This window comes from Kryptolebias marmoratus, linkage group LG17 (genome assembly GCF_001649575.2).
Source record: "Kryptolebias marmoratus isolate JLee-2015 linkage group LG17, ASM164957v2, whole genome shotgun sequence".
In the NCBI taxonomy this organism is placed as follows: domain Eukaryota; kingdom Metazoa; phylum Chordata; class Actinopteri; order Cyprinodontiformes; family Rivulidae; genus Kryptolebias; species Kryptolebias marmoratus.
In genome coordinates this window covers 10,975,838-10,995,805 of record NC_051446.1, presented here as the reverse complement: position 1 = coordinate 10,995,805, position 19,968 = coordinate 10,975,838, and the positions used below count along the sequence as shown (strand labels likewise).

The 19,968-nt window shown below is 42.5% G+C and overlaps 1 protein-coding gene across 4 annotated transcripts in view; it reads right to left on the bottom strand.

Moving 5' to 3' along the window:
* Positions 1 to 3,064: 3,064 nt before the first annotated feature.
* The window catches only part of abcc3 (ATP-binding cassette, sub-family C (CFTR/MRP), member 3), a 58,521-nt gene continuing 41,617 nt past the window's right edge, over positions 3,065 to 19,968 (bottom strand). Inside the window, exons 19-31 of one of the 4 annotated variants that reach the window (XM_017416160.3) lie at positions 17,768 to 17,951; positions 17,561 to 17,672; positions 17,274 to 17,430; positions 16,664 to 16,874; positions 12,535 to 12,848; positions 9,234 to 9,433; positions 7,487 to 7,613; positions 7,302 to 7,403; positions 6,786 to 6,932; positions 6,527 to 6,685; positions 5,530 to 5,696; positions 5,254 to 5,448; positions 3,065 to 3,864 (exon numbers count right to left, since the gene is read on the bottom strand). In XM_017416160.3, the coding sequence (XP_017271649.1) occupies positions 3,753 to 3,864; positions 5,254 to 5,448; positions 5,530 to 5,696; positions 6,527 to 6,685; positions 6,786 to 6,932; positions 7,302 to 7,403; positions 7,487 to 7,613; positions 9,234 to 9,433; positions 12,535 to 12,848; positions 16,664 to 16,874; positions 17,274 to 17,430; positions 17,561 to 17,672; positions 17,768 to 17,951 (2,187 nt within the window). In that variant the 3' untranslated portion in view covers positions 3,065 to 3,752. Of the gene's footprint in view, positions 3,865 to 5,253; positions 5,449 to 5,529; positions 5,697 to 6,526; positions 6,686 to 6,785; positions 6,933 to 7,301; positions 7,404 to 7,486; positions 7,614 to 9,233; positions 9,434 to 12,534; positions 12,849 to 15,851; positions 16,163 to 16,663; positions 16,875 to 17,273; positions 17,431 to 17,560; positions 17,673 to 17,767; positions 17,952 to 19,968 lie in introns of those variants that run through there. The other 3 variants (XM_017416162.3, XM_017416164.3, XM_017416163.3) reach the window with 3 other exon arrangements.

Below are 19,968 nucleotides of genomic sequence, written 5' to 3'. Positions count from 1 at the left end.
AGAAATACCACCTGATCTGCTGCAGTTCGGCCAAAAGCAGCAGAGCTGACAGAACAGCGCTTCCCCGTGTCTCCAGGGGAGTCTGCCAGAGAAACCAAGAAGTGACCACAGGCAAAAGAAGGGAAACCTGCTGAAAAACACGGGGAAACGTAAAAAATGAAAGCTTCACGAAGGAGGACATCCTTTCTCAGGTATTGACCTCCAAATTTTCGGCCATGCTTACTCACCAAACATTTGCCAGAACTACATTTTAATCTTTATCCCCGTCCTATTTTTCAAGTCATGAGCTCCTAAAAGTTTGGGCAATCTATGCGTTAATAAGATCTAATTCCATACTACCTCTGCCCACTTGGTCATGAAGGTGTCTTCATGATAACACCACATAAATTATGTGCTTGTAACTTGAATAACTCGCAGCTAGTTCACAGTGCTGGTAAAACGTCAGGTATTGGGTTGCTCTTTGGCACCGGTTCTGTTCTTAACTTTTACGGACAGAATTTCCAGGTGTACCAAAGGGATGGAAGGTTTCCAGTTTGGGGGAGAGGCTTCTTTTGTCTTTAGGAGATAATATGGTCACGTTGACCTCACTAAGCTGGGACCTGGGACTGGGACTGCAGGCACCGAAGTGATTTTTCAGGCTCTAAGATCATGATCCGCAATCGGAAAATGGTGGATTGCCAACTTTAGGTTGGGAATAAACAAAAGCCCCAAGTGAAGGAGTTTAAGCATCTCAGAGTCGTGATCTGAACCAAAAGCAAAGCTCCTAATTTACCTCTTGGTCTGCGCTTCAACCCTTAACTATGTTCATGCGTTACGACTAATGACCTAAACAAGATCATGAATACAAACAGCTAAAATACCAATCGTCCACAATAGAGCTGGGCTTGCCTTCAGGGACAGGGTGAGGAGTTTGGCTCTTCAGAAGGAGCTCATAGTCGCTGCTCCTCCACATTGAAAAGAGCCAGTCGAGGTGTTTTGTGCCTCTGGATGCCCTCCAAGGGTGGTGCGTCAGACTTGTCCCACTAAAAAGGAGAGCTTATATCTGACACCTGACCTGGGAGCACCGCGTCTCCGCAGAGGACCTGGAGAAGGCAGCTTAAGAGAGGAAGGTCGCGGATCTCCGCTTAGGCTGTTGCCCCCGTCACCTAGTCATACAAGGCTGCGATTGCTGAAGGCTCAAAAATGTGAGAAAATACGTGAATTTCCAGTGGAAAGTTTGCCACTACCGTCTGGCAACATTCCTTCAACAACTGTGACTGCACAAATGTCCTTGGGGACATTGGGGAGCTCTGTGCCAGGCAAATTAGGATGGTGAGATTACCAGACAATCAAGTTTAAAGTGTTTAAAGACATCAGGATTATTTGCTGTTCAAAGTCTTCAAAGACATTTGCATTGTAGATTTTGTACCACTTTTCCACTTTGGTACTTTTGCACTGAACTTTAAACATTTTTGATAAAGTATAAAACTTTAACCACAACTTCTAAATAAAAAATGCATTTTACCAAAATTACAAAACAAAAACCCAAAATGCTCACGCTATAGAATTACAAAAGCCAAAGAGAGATGGGTCTGAGATGCCAGCGAAGACTCTGTGACTATTTTTGAGACAAAACTCTCCTCCTGTTTTTTTTTTCGAATCAAGTTCAAAACTCACGAGAGAAGAGTGAGAACCCTCGTGGACATTTCGAGACATTTTGGAAACTCTCGCAAATGCTTTTCGGAAATTGACACAAGCAGTCCCAGCCCAGTGACATACTGGCTTAAGCAGCAGAAGACAGATGGATAACTTCAACACAATTCATATTTATATTTGTCTTTGCAAACATGTTCCTTAAAGATTGTTGTCCGTGTCTGTAAAAAATGCAAAAATAAAGATCCCTCAGTAACCACAGTATATTTTATAATTTGGTGACAGGAAGTGGTGAAGTCATGGGTCACTTCTAGTGAGGCAGGATTCCTCGAGACGTTTTGAGGTGTCATGGCCACATCTTTAGATGCAGCTATGTTGCAGGTATTTAGAGAAGAGGTATGGTACAGCTGTGGACTTTACAGACCTGACTGTGAGCGCCCTCTAGTGAATAATTGGAGTAATGGCAGACCAGCTTCCTACTTCTGTGACTGCGAAGTCAAACACTGTGAAGACCCGATACAGTCTTATCTTCTGAGTCGTTTGCCTCATGAATATGTGGAATATTACCTAAAAAAAAACATCTCAAGTGAAGTTTATTCAGTTATCCCACAAAGTGCAGAAATCAAACTCAGACGGCCCAGATTGTGGCTCATCACCGCAGATTTTTTTCTGTCGTCTGTGGGTTTTGGACCCCAACATACAACCTGAGATATCCTGACTTTTACTCCACAAAATGGCTCATATTCAGTTATACCAGTTTGTCTAGTGTAACAAAGAGAATGACTGAAACTTGCTTGTTTTTATCTGATTACACGTCTTTGAAAAGTAGTCAGGTTTGATTATTTTGAATTTTTATCCAGATGACTGCAAACTATCACGGATTGTGGAATCAGCATTAGAGCTCCCAAGTTATCAGCCGAATGCTTTACTTGGACAAAAAAGGTACAGTGGGACAAGTTTCCTTTAAAAAATAAAAAAAATAAAAAACTATTTTGCTCCATCCATCGTTTCTTCAACTATGTCCCCGCTGATGAAAACCATCCCCACAGCATGATGCTGCTACCACCATGCTTCAGTGTAGGGGTGGTGTTCGAGACCGAGAGACCGAGAGACAGAGAGACCGATAGATAGATTTCCCATTTAACAACATTAATCTGGAGATTATTCTGTGGATCCATTACTCAGAATCAAATAAAAACAATAATTTTAAGCATTTTGAAAGCCACCACATTCCTGCTTCACTAAATTGTCTTTAATGTGTTGAATAGCTGCCTGTTTAAAATTAAGCATCTGAAATCCCGAATCAGGCTTGTGTCTCTATAGAAGTTGGATGAGAACTACAACTTCCTGCCTCGACTGGTTCATTTCAAACCAAAACATAACATGTTGAAACCTGCACAACCTACACAAAGATTACAATACAGCACGCAGATACCGTTCTTCCTTTAATACAAAAAAAAAGGCATAAATGTGTTTTTCTTTTCATATGTTGGTGGTACAGATTTCAAGTTTTTACATATTTGGTTCACAGAAGAATCATATTTCACTAAACAAACTTTCCTAGATCCTAGTTCTTTAAAAATTAGCTTAAATAAAAAGGTACAGTACAAAAATAAGTGGGCTTTTAAATCACAAAATTACGTTTTTTTTTTTTCTCTCATGAGGAAGATACAGTGGCACGGTATTCTTTTTTGTAAAAAGGATTAAATTTGAAAAAGTTCTTTCTTTTCAGTTGTTTTCCAGTAGACAGTCGATGAAAAAAAAAAAAAACACGATACATTCACTGGCTTTTATATCTGACTGGCAGAAGGCACAACAGAGCGGGCTTGGAGCTGAGAGCGTCTGTATGTATGGCTTTTTAGGTGCCAGAGAGACAAGTGGAGGTGGTTAACACGACGATACATACAGTAAAAAAAAAAAAAAAAAAGAGCATACAGCTGTTCGGAGGTTGACCTATGTCTGCAAGAGAGGTTGGGCTTCATTAAAAAAATGAGCAAAACGTGCCCTGAAAATAAAACAGACACATAAATTTAATATAAAAAGTCTGAACAGTCCTGCTCAGTTTGTCACCGATGTGACCCAAGCTCATTGTGGATCCTGATCTGGAGATAACGGCAGGCCTACTGCGCCAGCCCTGCGTCCTTCGCCATGCCGTAGAAGATTCCTCTTTGGGATATGAGGTTCGCGGGCGTGTCGAACTCTGCTATCTGTCCCTTGTCCAACACAAGCACTCTGTAAGAAAGATGACATGACCGAGTCACAAATCCTGAAGTTGTTTTTTAATATTGTAAAGGAAAATACGTCAACACGGGTCACTGCGTTGTCTCTGCAGTCGTACCTACCTGTGAAAGTACAGCTGTAAAAACAAAAAAAACACCTGTGCAATATTTTGAACTAGGAAATTTTTGAAGATTTAAAAAAAACTGAAGCCTGCCCATAATTCCAACATCCTTCAACTTTCTTCTCTAAAGCCCAGCAGTAAGTTGGGACTTCCCTGTGTGATAGTCTGAGCTGACAAAACCATAAAATATGAGAAGTCTGAAGAGAACTGAGATCAAAAGAAATGTTGAGGTTCGCTAGGGTTACACCTGTGTCTCACACTTCCTGTCAGCACTCGTAATAAGCCAGGCTTACAGAAACACAGAGTAGAAAGTAAAGCCTGAAACCGGGAGTCGTGTTGAACGACGTCCTGAACTGTGAGAGGCAGAATCGTCTGGTCGTCACAGAGGTGGATCGAGAGAATTTTTCTTAGGGGTGGCATGAGGTTCCAGCAGGGGGAGCAAAAGACAAAAAATGGCTATGTTTGGCATCTAACCAGTATAGGAAATGTAAATGCTGCAGTCAAATGAAGTGCATTTGTAGAAAAGGTTTAAGCAGCTGTGAAGTTAATCATCACACTAAGTTGAACATTTCGCGGTAAAATCTTCAAAAATCACAACACCCAAACTCTGATTGTGTAAAATCTATAAAAGAGATCAAAACGCCACTTCAGTCATGTAAAGTCCTGCTCTCTGTCAGCTGTTTAAACTTTGAACGATGTTCCTCCCGGGACGCATGTCTGAGCTGTAGGGCTCCGAGGAGGGCTGGGTTTTCTTATTTGTTTTGCCCAAATCCTGTTTTGTGTGTAAAAATGTTTTCAAGTTTGTTTTTTTTATGCCAGTTTCACAAAAGACACAGCACACTGTCCTTAACTGAGGCTGGATGGGCTTTTTCTGCTGCAGGTAGCAAATTAAAAACTGTGATTAAAACTGAAGATTACTGACATAATAGGGGGATATGATAGTATTCCTTTGGCGCCCTTAATTCTTATTCAAAAGGTTCTCCTAAAGCGAGTGATGTCCATCTTTTACACAGACTTCCTGTGTGCTGCATGTCCCATCAGTGGACAATTAGACCTATTTTCATAACCTGTAAACTGTCTGGTTTGCTCAAGCAAGAACTTGTAGTAATAAAAACATTCAGAAGGTGTCAGCTGCAGCTTCTGATCGTTAACAGGACAGGAAGACATGTGGCAGGTGGGTGTGGTGTGAGTTTTTGTACAGATGTAAGGGGCTACTGATTTTAATAGTTACCTTAATTAACGCAAACAATTCGAAAATGAAGACGCAGCATGTATCTAACCTTGTGTAGTCCATGATAGTGTTAAGTCTGTGTGCAATAGTGAAGACAGTGCAGTCTTCAAACTGAGTCCTTATAGTGGACTGGATGAGGTCATCTGTCTCCAGGTCGATGGCGGCCGTAGCTTCATCCAGGATGAGGATCCTCGTCTTCCTCAGGAGAGCTCTAGCCAAGCACACCAGCTGCCTCTGGCCCACGCTGGAGACACAACAGCAGATGAGGGTTTAAAAACGGGCTGCACAGAGGGTCCGGCTTCACTTCTGTGTCCCCTGAACACACCTGAGGTTCTCCCCTCCCTCCGAGCACTGCAGCTCCAGCTTCGCCGACTGGTTGCTGACGAACTTGTGGAGGTGGGAGTGCTCCAGGGCTTTCCAGACTTCGTCGTCGCTGTAGCTGTCAAAGGGGTCCAGGTTCATTCGCAGGGTGCCAGAGAACAGCACGGGCTCCTGTGGCAGAAACAAGGCTTTAAGGAAGCTGACGGAAACATTAAAGCTGAACTGGAAGGTGTTTTGAAGCCAACATCAGTTGAAAGAAAATCATAAAATATGCTTATTGTAAAATTTTCCAAAAAAAAAAATTTTGTTTTAAATATTTTTTTTCAAACATTGAAGAAACCACATGAGTATTTTTGTTTTTTTCCGTGTGACATCCACAGAGTCGCTCAGGTTCAGCCATTCATCAGTGACTGGATGAATACCAGTCGCTACAATTTAGTTCAGTTCTTTAGAATTAATTGTTTGAACCGGCCAGAAAATACCACTGGAGTTTCATTTTTTGGCTTCCCGAAAGATAAAAACCTTCCTCAGATTTGGATCCAGAACTCTGTTTCGGATCACTTCAAAGGGAAGCATCGCTCCGACCCTCGATAATGCGGTGGACTGGCTTCACGCCAGAAAAAAAGAACAGGACCTTTTGACAGCAGCAGTCCTAACTATATTTAATCTTAAAAGAAAAGCAAATGGAAAGGAGGTTATCGCCACAGAGAAGGAGACGAGAAACAGGAAGTTTTACTTCAAATGTAACGAGAACGTGCGCTGTCAATAAAAGGTATGAGCTGCTTACAGGCCAACATGGGTTGTTCCAAAACTGCTGGAGAAGTAGGGCATTAAATATAAAAAACAAGAAACTAATGGGAATAAAGGTGTTTTAATGCTTATGCATTGGATCGCAACAATCACTGCAAAAAACTGCTGTTCTGTGAACTAAATCTGTCTCAGTTTACCCTGAAAGGAACCTCTTTATATTCTGATGAAGCTCTCTTCCTGAGGCAGTGTACCTGTGGAATGATGGTGAGTTTGGATCTCAGGTCGTGCAGGCCTATCTCTGCTATCTTCACGTCGTCGATGGCGATTTCTCCCGCGGCTGCTTCCAGCAGTCTGAAGAGGCAGAGCGTCATGGAGGACTTCCCAGCCCCCGTGCGACCCACAATGCCGATCTGCACGAAGAAAATCTCAACTGAGTACTATTTGGATTAAAAACATAAAAAAAAAAAAAAAAAAAAAACACATTTTATTTTTAACATGACCTTCCCTGACCTTCTCTCCTCCTGTTACATTGAGCGTGAGGTTCTTCAGGACGAGGTCCAGACCCTCGCGGTACCGGACGCTGTAGTTGTGGAACTCCACGTTCCCTTTCATCGGCCATTCAGGAGGGGGCTTCTTATCCTCCACCTCCCAGGGGGCCTGTGAGCACAAACACAGCTTTTTGGACCCTGCGTGGCTTTTATGGCGCTGATTTATTTAGAGCTCTGAGAACGGGGAGAGCTGGACTCACTCAGACCTGCCAAGCATTTATTTCACCTCGATACAAATGTGTTCGGTAACAGTTATACCCGCTGTAAAAGTGCACAGTGTACAAAAAGCTCCTTGTTTAACAGGGGGGTCCTTGTTGGCACCAGGTGAAGTAACATTTCTGGATCTGATTTTAGGGTTTGTGTTATTTAAACAGCTCCACTTAATGGAATGTGGCTCAGCATGAAGGTGGGCAACACAATTTTAAAACCAAACTCACACACACCGCATGTCTGAACTCCCAGCATTGCTTTAAAGTACCTCGGGCTTGGTCTCGGAGTATTCCTTCACTCGCTCCACTGCTACGATGTTGTTCTCCAGGTCTGAAGTCATCCGCACCATCCAGTTCAGAGACATGGTCACCTGTCGAGACAGTACTGGCGTCAAAATGTTCTACGGGACCTGAATGTATTTGTGAAGCAGCTCTCGTGTGTGTTTTTCATCACCTGGAGAGCGTACGACACCGACAGGCCCACAAGGCCAGGGTTCAGACTTTTCTTGCCGATCACGGCGAACAGGGCAGCGAACAACACGAGGCAGTTCCCGATGAACTCAATACGCACGCCGAGCCACCTGGACGACAGCAGGCTTCCAGTTAGAACATGTTCCGTCTCATGGGGATGCGAGGAACTCAATTTCTAGCTTTAATATGCTGTAGCGTGTAAAGATGGTGGTTTATTTTGTGACGGTTTGCTGTGAGTGAAGAAAAGAGCAAGGGGATCCACGGCTTTAGAAATAGTTCTATCTTCATCACATCTACAAGACAGATGTGATGGATAATATTTGATCCTGAACGAGTTCTGGATAACTGATGTCTGAGAAAACTGCCATATGGTGATCAAATAGAAGACTGATAATCTAATCTGCCAGAGCAGTTGTTGTCTTCCTTCAGCTCCTTTTAGGGGTCGCCTCATCTGCCTCACTTTCGCCCCATCTCTAACATCCTCTTCTGTCACACCAACCCTCTGCATATCCCCATTCTCTACATCCAGGAGCCTTCTGTGTTGTAGTTCTCTTTCCCTCCTCCCTGGCAGTTTCATATTAAACATCCTTTGTCCAAATTATCCACTACACATGTCCAAACCATCTCAGACTCTCTAATGTTGGCTCCAAACCATTCAGAGCTGTCCCCCTGATATGCTCCTTCCTAATCCTGTCCACTTTGGTGACTCACAGTGAAAATCATAACATCTTCTGCTCTGCTTCCTGTTCAGGAGGCCCTTTGTCCCTACTGCTTTCAGATTTTTAATGCCCTCTGATCACCCCCCACTACCATCGTCATCGTTTTGTTTGGTTGTATAACCTGGATAGACCATGGATGCTTTTTAACCTTTATCTTTATTGTCTTTTTATGGTTGTAACTTTGAGGATTATTTGATTTGTCTAAAATGAGCCGCTTGATACTGTCTGTCTAACGGTCTGTTAGTGCCACTGCCTCCAAACCAAACATAGCATCTCTTACTACCATTTTGCAAACCTTCCACTTCTCTTGCAGCTGTTCGTCTGTCATAAATCACTCCTGACACTCGTCTCTATCCACTCCACCCTACCTGCTCTTTCTCCTTCACCTCTTTTGCGTTCTGCCTGTTACTTGGGTTGGTTGAACCCAAGTACTTAAGACTCATCCACCTTCAACACCTCTACCTGCCTCCCTCTCAATCACAAACAGGTTTTTTGTCTTGCTTCTACTGACTTTCATCCCTCTTCTCTCTGGAGCAAACCTCCACCTCTCCAGGCTCTCTTCCACCTGCTCCCTACTCTCACTGCAGATCACAACGTAGCCCACAGGGACTCCTGCCTGACTTCATCTGTAAACCTGTCCATCACCTCAACATTGTTCTATATTCTACAATCTTCTGTATTATTTCACCAACTTTTTGAGAATGTTGCTGGCATTAAATTTGAGATTTGTTGAAGTCTTTTGAAAGCAACAAAGATGGTCAGTTAAAAGCAATGATGGCATTTCGTTTTGAAAATAATGTCACACCGGTGGCCTGTAAATGGATCTGGGAGTTAACAACTCCCAGTTAGCAATGCTTTAGCGTTGACCTGGAGATTTGAGGATTGAACATCCTACATGTGTCCCCTGTGACACCTCTGACCGTGTAAAGAGTGATCAAAGAAGTCTGTTTTTTTTTTAACAAAAGTGGAACAAAGAGCTGCTGTTCGGCTGAGCCGAGGCAGGACCCTTACCTGTTGGACACTATACCAGGGTAGTAACTCTTTTGGTTCTCATCCACTTTTATATCACTCATCAGAACAAAGGCAGTGTGTCTGCCATAGGCTCGGATTACACTAGAGCCAGTGATGGTCTCAGAGAAATGGGAGTATATGGGAGAGCGGCTGACAGACTCCAGACGCTTAAGCTGCCGAGACGTGGCAACGTAAAATCTCTACAGGCATTGAGAAGAAAAAAAAAACAAACAAACACAACATTACAACCTGATGAGACTTAGCACATGTTCAGAAATGTCAAAATGTTGCACACAGATGAGTCGACATGCATACACACTCGCGCGCACGCACACACACAGAGTAATGAAGAAAGTCTTTGTGAACAAAACACCTGCAGGGTCACTGGATACTCCCAGTTTTCACATTGTTGAACAGGTGCCAGCTAATGTTCCCAGTCGACATCAGCTCTAACTTCAGGAATGTTGTGCACTCTGCTCTGCGTGTAAACAGTTGAATTAAGTCACCAGATTGCATTGTTGTAACTTTATCTATGCCGTTCCAAGGGCTGCCAGGACTTTTAACTGCTGGTGTTTTGTTTTTCATTACACGTACAGCACACTGTCATTAAAATCACATTTATTGTCCGATAAAGACAATGATTTGAAATTGTCAGAAGCTTCAAAACGCAGTACCAAATCAGTGAAGTGAATGCAAAAACACAGCATGCAGCAAAAAAGCAGAGTGGATGCCAGAACAAAGCAGCAGAATTAAAATAGCCGTGTGTTAGTACATCCGGTTTTATTCATTTGGAAGTTCAGTTGGAATCACAGTTAGAGAAAACAAGCAATGTCCTCAATAAATAACTGCACAGCTGGGATGTTACAGATTGACGTCAACTTCAAAGCTGACTTTGAAGTTTTACTAAAGGAGCATGTTATTACCACTGTCTGTCCATATATCCATCCACCTATCCATATTTAACTGCTTATCTATGCTGCAGGTAAGAAGGGAAACCCAGACATCCCTGTCCCCAGCGACACCCTTCAGCTCATCCTGGGTGATCCCAAGGAGGTCTCAGAGGATATATAATCTTTCTGACAAGTTTTGGGTCTTCCCCAGGGTCTCCTCCCAGAAGGATTAGTTTCCAAACGAAGGCGACCAGGAGGCATTCTAACCAGATGCCAAACCACTCCAGTTGGCGCTTTTATTGCGGAGGTACAGTTGGCCTACTCTGAGCTCCTTTCACTTCATCTCCAAGGCTGAAGTCAGCCACCCTAAGAAGGAAACTCATTTCAACCACTTGTATGCAAGATCTCATTCTTTTGAACTTTCATGACCACGCGTGAGAGTTGAAACGTAGATGGACAAGTAAATCGAGAGCCTCTCATTGGCTCAAGGTCTTTTTTTCCCCCCACATTCAGCAGTAAATTTCTCCAGTCTGTGCTGAAATTCGTGGTCTGAAAAGGCCAACAGAACCACATCAACTGCAGAACTTAAAAATGTAATCCCTAAAACTCCCAAACCACACACACCTTTCTTGCCAGGATTACAGCACATTATGAAGAGGCATGTCAACCGCAACAGCCCCACAACTTCCTCAACATCTCAGGGTGAATTTCATCCGCTCCTCAAGCTGTGCTTCCTCAGTGGTGGACATGACAGCCAGCTTAAAAAGATCCTCAATGTGATCTTTCATCGTTTAACAATAACCTCCAAAGCTGAGTCCATGGTTCCCTAACCAATCCAAGCACAGCCTGGGATAGGCCTTCCATTCTTTTTCTGAGTTATTTAATGGTTTGCCAGAACCTCCTGGAGACCACCAGAAAATTCTTCTTTAAGATCTTCCCAAATTCCTCCTATGCTGGAGTTTTTACTTCTACAAATGCAGAAGGTGATAGTCGATTAACTAGACTGTATCTGTCAGATTTGTCAGTATACTGGAAAAGTCAAAGCCCTAAAGGTGTCTTTTTTCAGTTTCATGGCGTCCTTCTCTGGCAAAGACCACCAGCTGGCCCCATGACTATCACCACAACAGACACGAACCACCACAGCTAATAGAAGCCGCATCTCTCAGTGGACATGACACAGTCAAACTCCATGCTACCAACCTCCCTAAGAATGTGCGGAAAAACTCTCCAACACACCTGATCTGATGGTTAAATTACCTCATGTTCTCATGTTCCGGGTAATCCAACTGCTGTGTGATGCATAAACAAAAACAACAGTTAAAACCTTAAGTCCTGCAGCTAAAAGCCACCATCTTAACACCAAGGCTCTCACTTTGGGGCTTATGAGTATCCCCACACCTGCCTGATGCCTCTGTCCCTGGGCTGGGGTGGAGTAGAGGAGGGTAAAGCCACAGTAGTTTGGTTCCAGAGTCAAAGCTGTGAACGAAGGCCAGCCCAAATCTAACTGGCGTCACTCAACCTCACACACCAGCTCAGGTTCTTTTTTCACTAGCAAGGTGACATTTTGCCTCCCTAAAAGTTGTCAGTATCCCGTAATGAATTTACATTATGCAAACCACTAGCATTTCTTTTGTTTTTTGCAAAAATCATGCTCGATTTGGAATTTGCCACATACTCAGTAAAATCTTAGCTCAGTACTGCAGGGGTGAATTCCTCACACACACGAGACCAACAAATGTGATTTTCTATCTGCCATGACCAATAACTTATTAGCTGCTCCTGTGGCAGAAATATTCTCTTTCACCTCTAGTAATTTACTCCACCTGTGTGGAACTTAAGATCTGTGCAAGAATATTTGCTTAGAAAATAATTTGACAACAAAAAAAGAAGGCGTCTAATATGCCAAAAAAAAAAAAACTGGCAAACTAATATCTACAAGAAGTCTAGATGCCACAGAACTATGGAAACTCATGGATGAGCAGATCAGGGTCCAGTTGCACATTAAAATGACTATAAAGCATTAAACTGGTCGGTCTGTGTCCAATATGAGATCAGTGAAATTATTTCTGCCTTTAGAAAAGCTTTAAAGAATTTATTGAAATCAAATGCAAATTTGTCAGCTGTATCCAATTTATCTGCTAATCCAAGTTCGGTGATCCGTTGCCCAGTAAAACCCCAAAAGAGCTAACTTTTCCAGGAATCTGAATCAAGAGGTACCTACAAATTTGCTACTTCAACACCACAGCCGACTATCACACTACCACACTATCTAAAAAAAATAATCAACTCACTCTATTAGCACAGAATTATTACTGCTTTAAACACATGCAATAGTCCACTAGCACACTCACTCACTCACTCACAGCCATGCATGTTGCATTAATGAGTTAGCACACTTGTTTCCTATTTACCTGAACCCACCAATAGAACACCATTAACGGGGCTATGACTATGAGGAACATTGGGGTGAGGGCAGAGCATATGAGCAGCACATTCAGTGTGTACCAGAAAGTGCGCATCCATATGTCAATATTGTCTGGGATGTGGGCGTCTATAGCGTCCACGTCTTTGCTGAAGCGGTTTAGCAGCCGCCCGATCGGGGTGCTCTCGAAGAAGGCCTGCGGCGCCCGCAGGACCCCCTGCAGCATGTTGTGGTGCGTGAGCTTAGCTGCCCGCAGCATACTGTAGGCCCGGCACAGCAGGCAGTTAACCAAAATCAGCACACCTGCGAGAAGGGGGGTGGGGGGGAGGGGTCAAGTGTGACAATACAACAACATGTGTGTTAAACGGATAAGGACCTGTTCCCACAAACTAATGCAACAACAGCTTCCATCGGTTTTCACAGACCGATGGTGGTTTTTGACACCCGATGGGACCAAAAATAGGACGAAGCAGACTTTTTTTTTTTTCCCTGATTTGTGTATGCTGCTACTGTAGTTATCACTGTAGTTTACACTTTAAGCTTTACGTAGCAGTGAATAAAGATGTCGCCATGGCTTTCTTCAGTCTAGAGTTCACTTTTGGCAGAAGACTGATGAAGCAACACCATCTTCAGCAAAAGTATCTCATAACTTTTTACCTTTGCTACTTTAGTAATAGCAGTTTTGCTGACTATTTGTTTAATTCAAATGGCCAGCAATAACAGTTTTGCTTCAAATACCCATCCCTGTGGTATAAATCCATTTTTTGCATTTCAACTCCTTAAGGAGTAAAAAGTGGCAACAAATGTGTGATGCAGATATATTTTTTAAACATTTAAAACCAGCGTTCCTCAAAGAAAGATCGGAACAGGTTTGCAAATTTCTTTTTTCGTACGGGGTAAAATTTCACCACACAGTTCAATGAATTTCCAAAGACCTGCGGTCCATAAAAGACAAGCTGACACCCAGATATCTGATCTCTAACACTCCATCAAGAACCATCATTCGTAGGTAGCTGATGGAATAAACAAGAGATTACTTAGAAAAACATTAGTTAGCTAAAATATTGTCTCACGTTCACAAATGCCACTTCGGACTTTGGCACTTTGCTGCGCAGAAAAGAAGCTTTTTTTTTGTTAACCTTGTCCAGAGGCAACGCAGTTCTCTGCACTCAGTGGACCATCACAGAGTGGAAGCTTCGACTGCAATCATACAAAACTGTATTCTTTGTTCTGGGAAGAAAGAGTCCAAAGCCCAAGCTTCGTTATGGTATGAGCTGTATCAGTGTTCTTGGCAGAACTCATTTCCACTTCTGTGACGGCAACATTAATTCAGACATGTCCAGCAGAGATTTCTGAGCAACATTCGCTGCCTTCGAGACCACATCTCTTTCAGGAACATTTGTGCATTTTTCAATCATGTGTAAAACAACACTCTGTACATATTACCAAGAGGGTACTGGATTGGCCCACCTGCAGTCCTGACCCGTCTCTAAAGGACGACGGCGCCTTACGAGCGGTGACATCGGTCACAGAACATGGAGCACAGAGTCTGCCTGATCAGAGCATGTGGTCCGTCCAAAAGAGGACTCGACTCCCAGCAGACTGATGTCACAGCTCATAAGGTACTAACTACTGATAACTATTTGACAGAACATCACTTCAAAAATCACCAGACTATCCCTTTAATGTATAAATAGTACCAAATATATTTGAATGATACTTCGGCCGTTTTTCAGAACGGTTCTCTGGAAAAGGTGTGAAGATCTATTATCTTACCTGTTGTAGATAACTCTTTGAACATCCTCCGTTTAGAGAAACAAAGTTTAAGTCTGACAGGACTGACGAGCTAACGGCTAGTCCATGCTAGATCAAGACCAAAGGATTGTTGTCGTCTCAAAACAACTTCAATCTCCAAAATTTTAAAGTGAGTCATGCAAATACACTTTTATAGATCATTATTTTTTAGTGGATTTTTCTAAAGGAGCTAATAGTTGCAGTCTGCTTGGACCATAATGACAAGCTGATAACGGCTCGGTCTTCCACCTCCTTCCAAAAACAACTACAACGGGTATTTCAGCAAAAACTGACCCCAGGTGAACTGGAAGTGCTACAGTTAGCAGCTACAGCTGTTTGCTCATCAGTCCTGTCATTCATAAACTGTTTTTCTCCAAACTGGGACGGTTCAAAGAGCTGTCTACAGCAGGTGAGATATCAATTGCTCAGAGCCCCACTTCAAAAAGTCAAAGTTAGTGTAAGAATCATTGTGTGTGTGTGTGTGTGTGTGTCTGTGAGAGAGAAAGTGTTTATTTGTATTGTAAATTATTTAACACTGACTTAGATGTGAGAAGGAATCCCAATCTCACATTTCAGCTGCACTTTGGGGGAGAAAAGAAAAGAAAATGCTGCTTTTGGTTAGCATTAGGTCGGGCTGTTGGGAGCTGCAAGCAAGTCAGGATTTATGAACTGTTGCAGTTACAAACCCAAACAAGTTTCAGATCATTTCCTGAAAGATTTAAACCTCAAACAGACATTTTAGTCTGATCTGACTGGTTATTTCCTGTGAACCCCTTTTAAAAAGAAAAATACATAATTTTTTTATGTAGCTGGCAATAAATCAAATTCTAACCCCTTAAAAATTCTCCTTAATGATTTAAAAGAAAATCAGATGAACCCAGGTGCTCCCTTTATCTCCTCTTATCCCACCTGAGAACTAAAATGCTCTATGATCCCAGGATAGAGGGGATATTCACAACACTGCAGTGGCATAACCAGCACCACTCATGTAACTGCTTCAACAAATCCAGACACCCTGAAATTGGACTTTAGTTTAAAAAAAAACTCAATACATTAGCCATACTGAGTTGTAATAGCATTGGTACACCACTAGAGGGAAGTTGTGAGTCACTCAAGACTATTACTTTTAAATATTATGACACCTTTGAGTGTTTTCTCTACATATTGGAACTGTATTGCACAACATGACAACCATGCATTTCTTTAGGAATGTGTGTGAGAGGGTGTGGAAGTACGCTGCAGGCAGGACAGGGAGTATTTTGGCTGTGGAGAGAGCAAAGTAAATTCAAGAGTGAAAAGGAGTTGAATCACAGCAGCAGGCGTTCATCGCTGACATCACAGGCTGAGGGAGACAAAAGCCAAAAGTGGAAGATTACCGAGTTTGCTGCACCAAACATGCATGCTGCATGCCACTCCAGGAAGAGCAAGAGTCAAACATTTGCAAAGGAAAGAGGAACGAAATAAAGAGGATCGTTTGGCACAGAGAACAGAGTAATGACCGCTCACAAGTACCTGGACAAAGATGTATATGACAGCCAGGGGCACAATGACAATAGCGAAATATGGTGTGCTGCTAATGATAACTATCATGGTGGAGAGAGAAACGAAGAAGGTGCCCAGGAACATGAGCACAGTGGACGGCAGCGCCTCGTCTATGACGTAGATGTCCTTGGAGAAGCGGTTGATGATGCGTCCTATAGGTGTGGTGTCAAAGAAAGACTGGGGCGTGTGAAGTTTGTTGGCAAGCAGGTTAAAGTGCAGCTTCCTGGCTGCGCCAATGTTCCCCATGGCTAGAGTGAAGGAAGAGATCATGACCAGGATACCTGCGAATGGGTTAAACCACAGGAGAAGAGAGAAAAAAAAAAAAAGATATTGGAAAAGGAAAGTTGTTTTTCTTTTTTTTTAACCATGTAGACAAGGACAGTATGGGGAGATGAAAGTAACAGATCAATAACTAAAGAATAACATTAAGAAAGGAAACCAGTGGCTCCTCCATGCAGAAAACTAATAAAAAAAAAACATCAAAAACAGAATACATAACAGTTTTTAGAAGGAATGCCGGTCCTTTCTATATGTGTATTAGTTTTTCTTCAGTCCACCAAAAAAAAAAAAACTTTTAGACTTGCTGAAAAGCAAATTATTTCAGATTATTTTACCACTAAGAAGTTGTTCGGGTGTATGTGACTCGTACCATTCAGAGAAAGAAACATGAGCACCATGATGAAGTACCATAACACGTCGTTAAAACCCCACATAAATCCAAATGTCAGGCAACCAAATGTTTCCTTCGGTTTACGGCGACATTGATTACCGGCGTTTCTTACCTTGTGCAATGCCCAGCGCCGCGTACACCCCCACCCTCATGTTAACGTTCTCTGCGGTCTGATTCACAGATGCTGCGTCGTTGGTCCACTGGCTGAGCCAGATGTTTGCTCCGATGGAGGCGGCGCTCTGGCAGCCATACAGAAGGATGATGATCACTGACAGCAGCGGTCCCACCGCCTTGGCATACTCCAGGTACACCTTTGTTTTGACCTGTTCAGGAGTGAGACTCCAGTCAGCAGAGTCCATTCAAAAGCAACAGAAACAACTTTGTGCAAAGAACTGATTTGTCTCCTGTTTGATGTGAATCCTCATGAGAACAACGGATCATCATTTACTTCTCATCCAAGTCAGTTGGACTCGTGACAGAATTATTTAATTAATTCTTTGCAGGAATGCATATCGCCCGCTGCCTTTTGAGCTACAGTTTTAAACTAAGATCATCTAACAGTGAGAAATGAGTTGTACTCATTTGGGTCAAACCAAGATTTTGCAAGATAAAAGACCAGCAGCTTAAAAGGTGAAAAAAGCCAAATGCCGCTGCTTGCTTCGCTTCGGTAAAAGGTAAAGGGAAAAGAAGGATTTGATCAAATCGAAATGTGGTCGACTGACCCGGCCCGTTTCTGCCGTCTCTGCCTGAATGAGTTTCTCCACTTCCTGTGGGTTCTTCTTCTCCTGAGACTCCAGGTGTTTCCTCTGGCTGCAGCCGTGTCTCCTGACTGAGCGGCATCGTACGTTATCTCCTTCTGATGAAACAATGCTGATCTGTCTAAAAAGGGGAAAGAAGCCAACGAGTTTATGTGCTGCTTCTTCCCAACAGAGGCGGGAACTCAGGTTCTCTAATTTAATCCGATATGATTTTTTTTTTTTTTTTACTGTCGTCTAAAGATTTCCAGTACCTCAAAAAACTTTTCCTCGCTTCGTTGATCACGGGTTCGTTGTCCACCATGTCCGTGTGGTGATTGCTAAGGACGTCATCGGGGAATAACTCCTCCTCGTCCATTAAATCCTCTGTAAAGCCAGTGAGAAACACGATGAGGCTCAACCATTTATATTTATATTTTTACAAAATATGAGTTGAGTAAAAGAAGGAAGTGTAGCTCGACCGGTGGCCTCGTCCTCTTCAACGATGTCTTCCAGAGCGTAGTTCCTGAGAAACTCGGCAAAGGCTCCATTCTGCTTGAACAGGTCCACATAGGAGCCCATCTCTGACACCCTGCCATCCACCATCACCACGATGTTGTCCACCTGAGGCAGGAAACTGATGCCGTGTGTCACCAGGATGCGCGTCTGGAGTCAAATGAAGGGCGTAAAATCATATCTTTTAAAAAAATAATCCCACAGGCAGACACAGAGACATCACATTTATTATTACATCATCACATTGTTACGACCCCAATACAGAAAAGTTGGGATTTAAATGAAAACAGAATTTGCAAATCTCAGACCCATAGTAAACATATGAAATGTTTCACTAAGAAATGATTTCATTTTTAGAAAAATATAAGATCAGTTTGCTTTTTATGGTAGAAACGCATCTTTAAAAAGTCGGTACAGGGCCATCTTTCCCTCTGTGAAACATTTCTTCTTTTATTATCAGTCTGTAAACATGTAGGAGCTGAGCAGAGCAGCTGCCGGAGGTTTTGGAGGAGAATGACTGTTGAGCAGCTAGAATCCTCCATCAGACCAGAACGGGACAACAGAGGCACTAATGCACCCCCATACCATCAGAGAGGCAGGCTTTTGTACTGTGAGCTGATAACAGGCCAGATCTTTGGCATGGAGGCCCGTGGTGTTCGTGGTTTCCAAAACGATTCCCAAACTTTGATTTGTCTGACCACAGAACAGGTTTCCACTTTGTCTCAACTTTGTCCCAGAGAAGAAGATGGCGTCTTTCTTGCATGATGGAATTTTAACCTGCATTTGTGGATGTCAGGGTGATCTGTGTTTACAGACAACAATTTGTGGAAGTATTCCTGAGTCCATGATATCCAGAACAGAATCAGACTTGGGTTTTTTTTGTTTTTTTTTTAATATTAACTTTCGGCCTTGACCTTTGACCTCAGAGATTTTGAACTGTAGATAATGGTGTATTAAAAGTCTTACTAATTTTCCATTAAGAAACATTATTCTGAAAATGTTCCACTATTTTTAGTCGGTTTTTTTCACAAACTGGTGAACCTCTGCCTTTCTCTAAAACCCTCTTTTTTATCCCCATTAGTTTTTCTGACCTGTTGACATTTAATCTAATTACTTAGAAAATGCTCCTTCAGCAATTTAAGATTTTACATAGAGTTTACTGGACTCCGTACAGACTATATAGGGTTGGCTTGTCAGAAACCTCGGTTTGTTGGAAGTGTCAAAAGGACAATGGCACACTGGTACATATGCTATGGGACTGTCCAGAAATCCAAAATTATTGGTCATCAGTTCACAAAGTGGTAAGGAAAATAGTTGGCCAGGAAATACCCTTCTGCAGCAGGCTTTATATTCTCGGGGATCCATCATCATTGGCTCACTTGACTTCCTCTCTCTCGCAATGGGTCCTGACAGCTTTAATGCTGGGGAGGAAGCTGTTGGTGGGGGAGTGGAGGGGTCCATCTATCCCTTCTCTCACTCATTGGTATAGGTCACTGGGGCAGCTTGCTGCCTTAGAGAGATTATCTTATAGACTATTAAATAGAGTTGAAGAGTACAACAAAAAATGGTCCCGTTACTTCTCGTACATGGGTTAAATGGCATTTCCAGCTTGGATATAATTAGACTAGAGTAATTTACGGTAATGCTNTTTTTTTTTTGTTGTTGTTGTTCAAGTAATTTATGTTAACTGTATTGGCCTGAAATCCACGAGGACCAAACATTGGTTAAGCTGATGCTAAATTGTAATATGCTAACTGTGGACTCAGGGTATGTTTCTGTTGGAAAATCAATAAAGTTCAAGTCATAAAAAAAGAAAATGCTCCTTCAGCTGCTTCTTATTTTTAACACTTACTTTTATCACATTTTTTTTACCCCTGTTCTTACTTTTTTGTGACATGATGCTGTCATAAAATTAGAAATTACCCTTTTTCTTCTCGAAAGTATGGTACAATTTCTTAGTTTAAACATCTGATATGTTTACTGTCCTCCACTGTGGGTTTATGGGATTTGAAATTCCTTCTCTTCTATTTTATTTACATTTTACACAACGTCCCCACTTGTTTGGAATTGGTGTCCAAGAAGGCTAACTTCAGTGACACATTCAGATCACTTTCCCATCAGAAAACTGTCACATGAAAGTTAGAGCCCCCTTATCAGACTGAGGTTT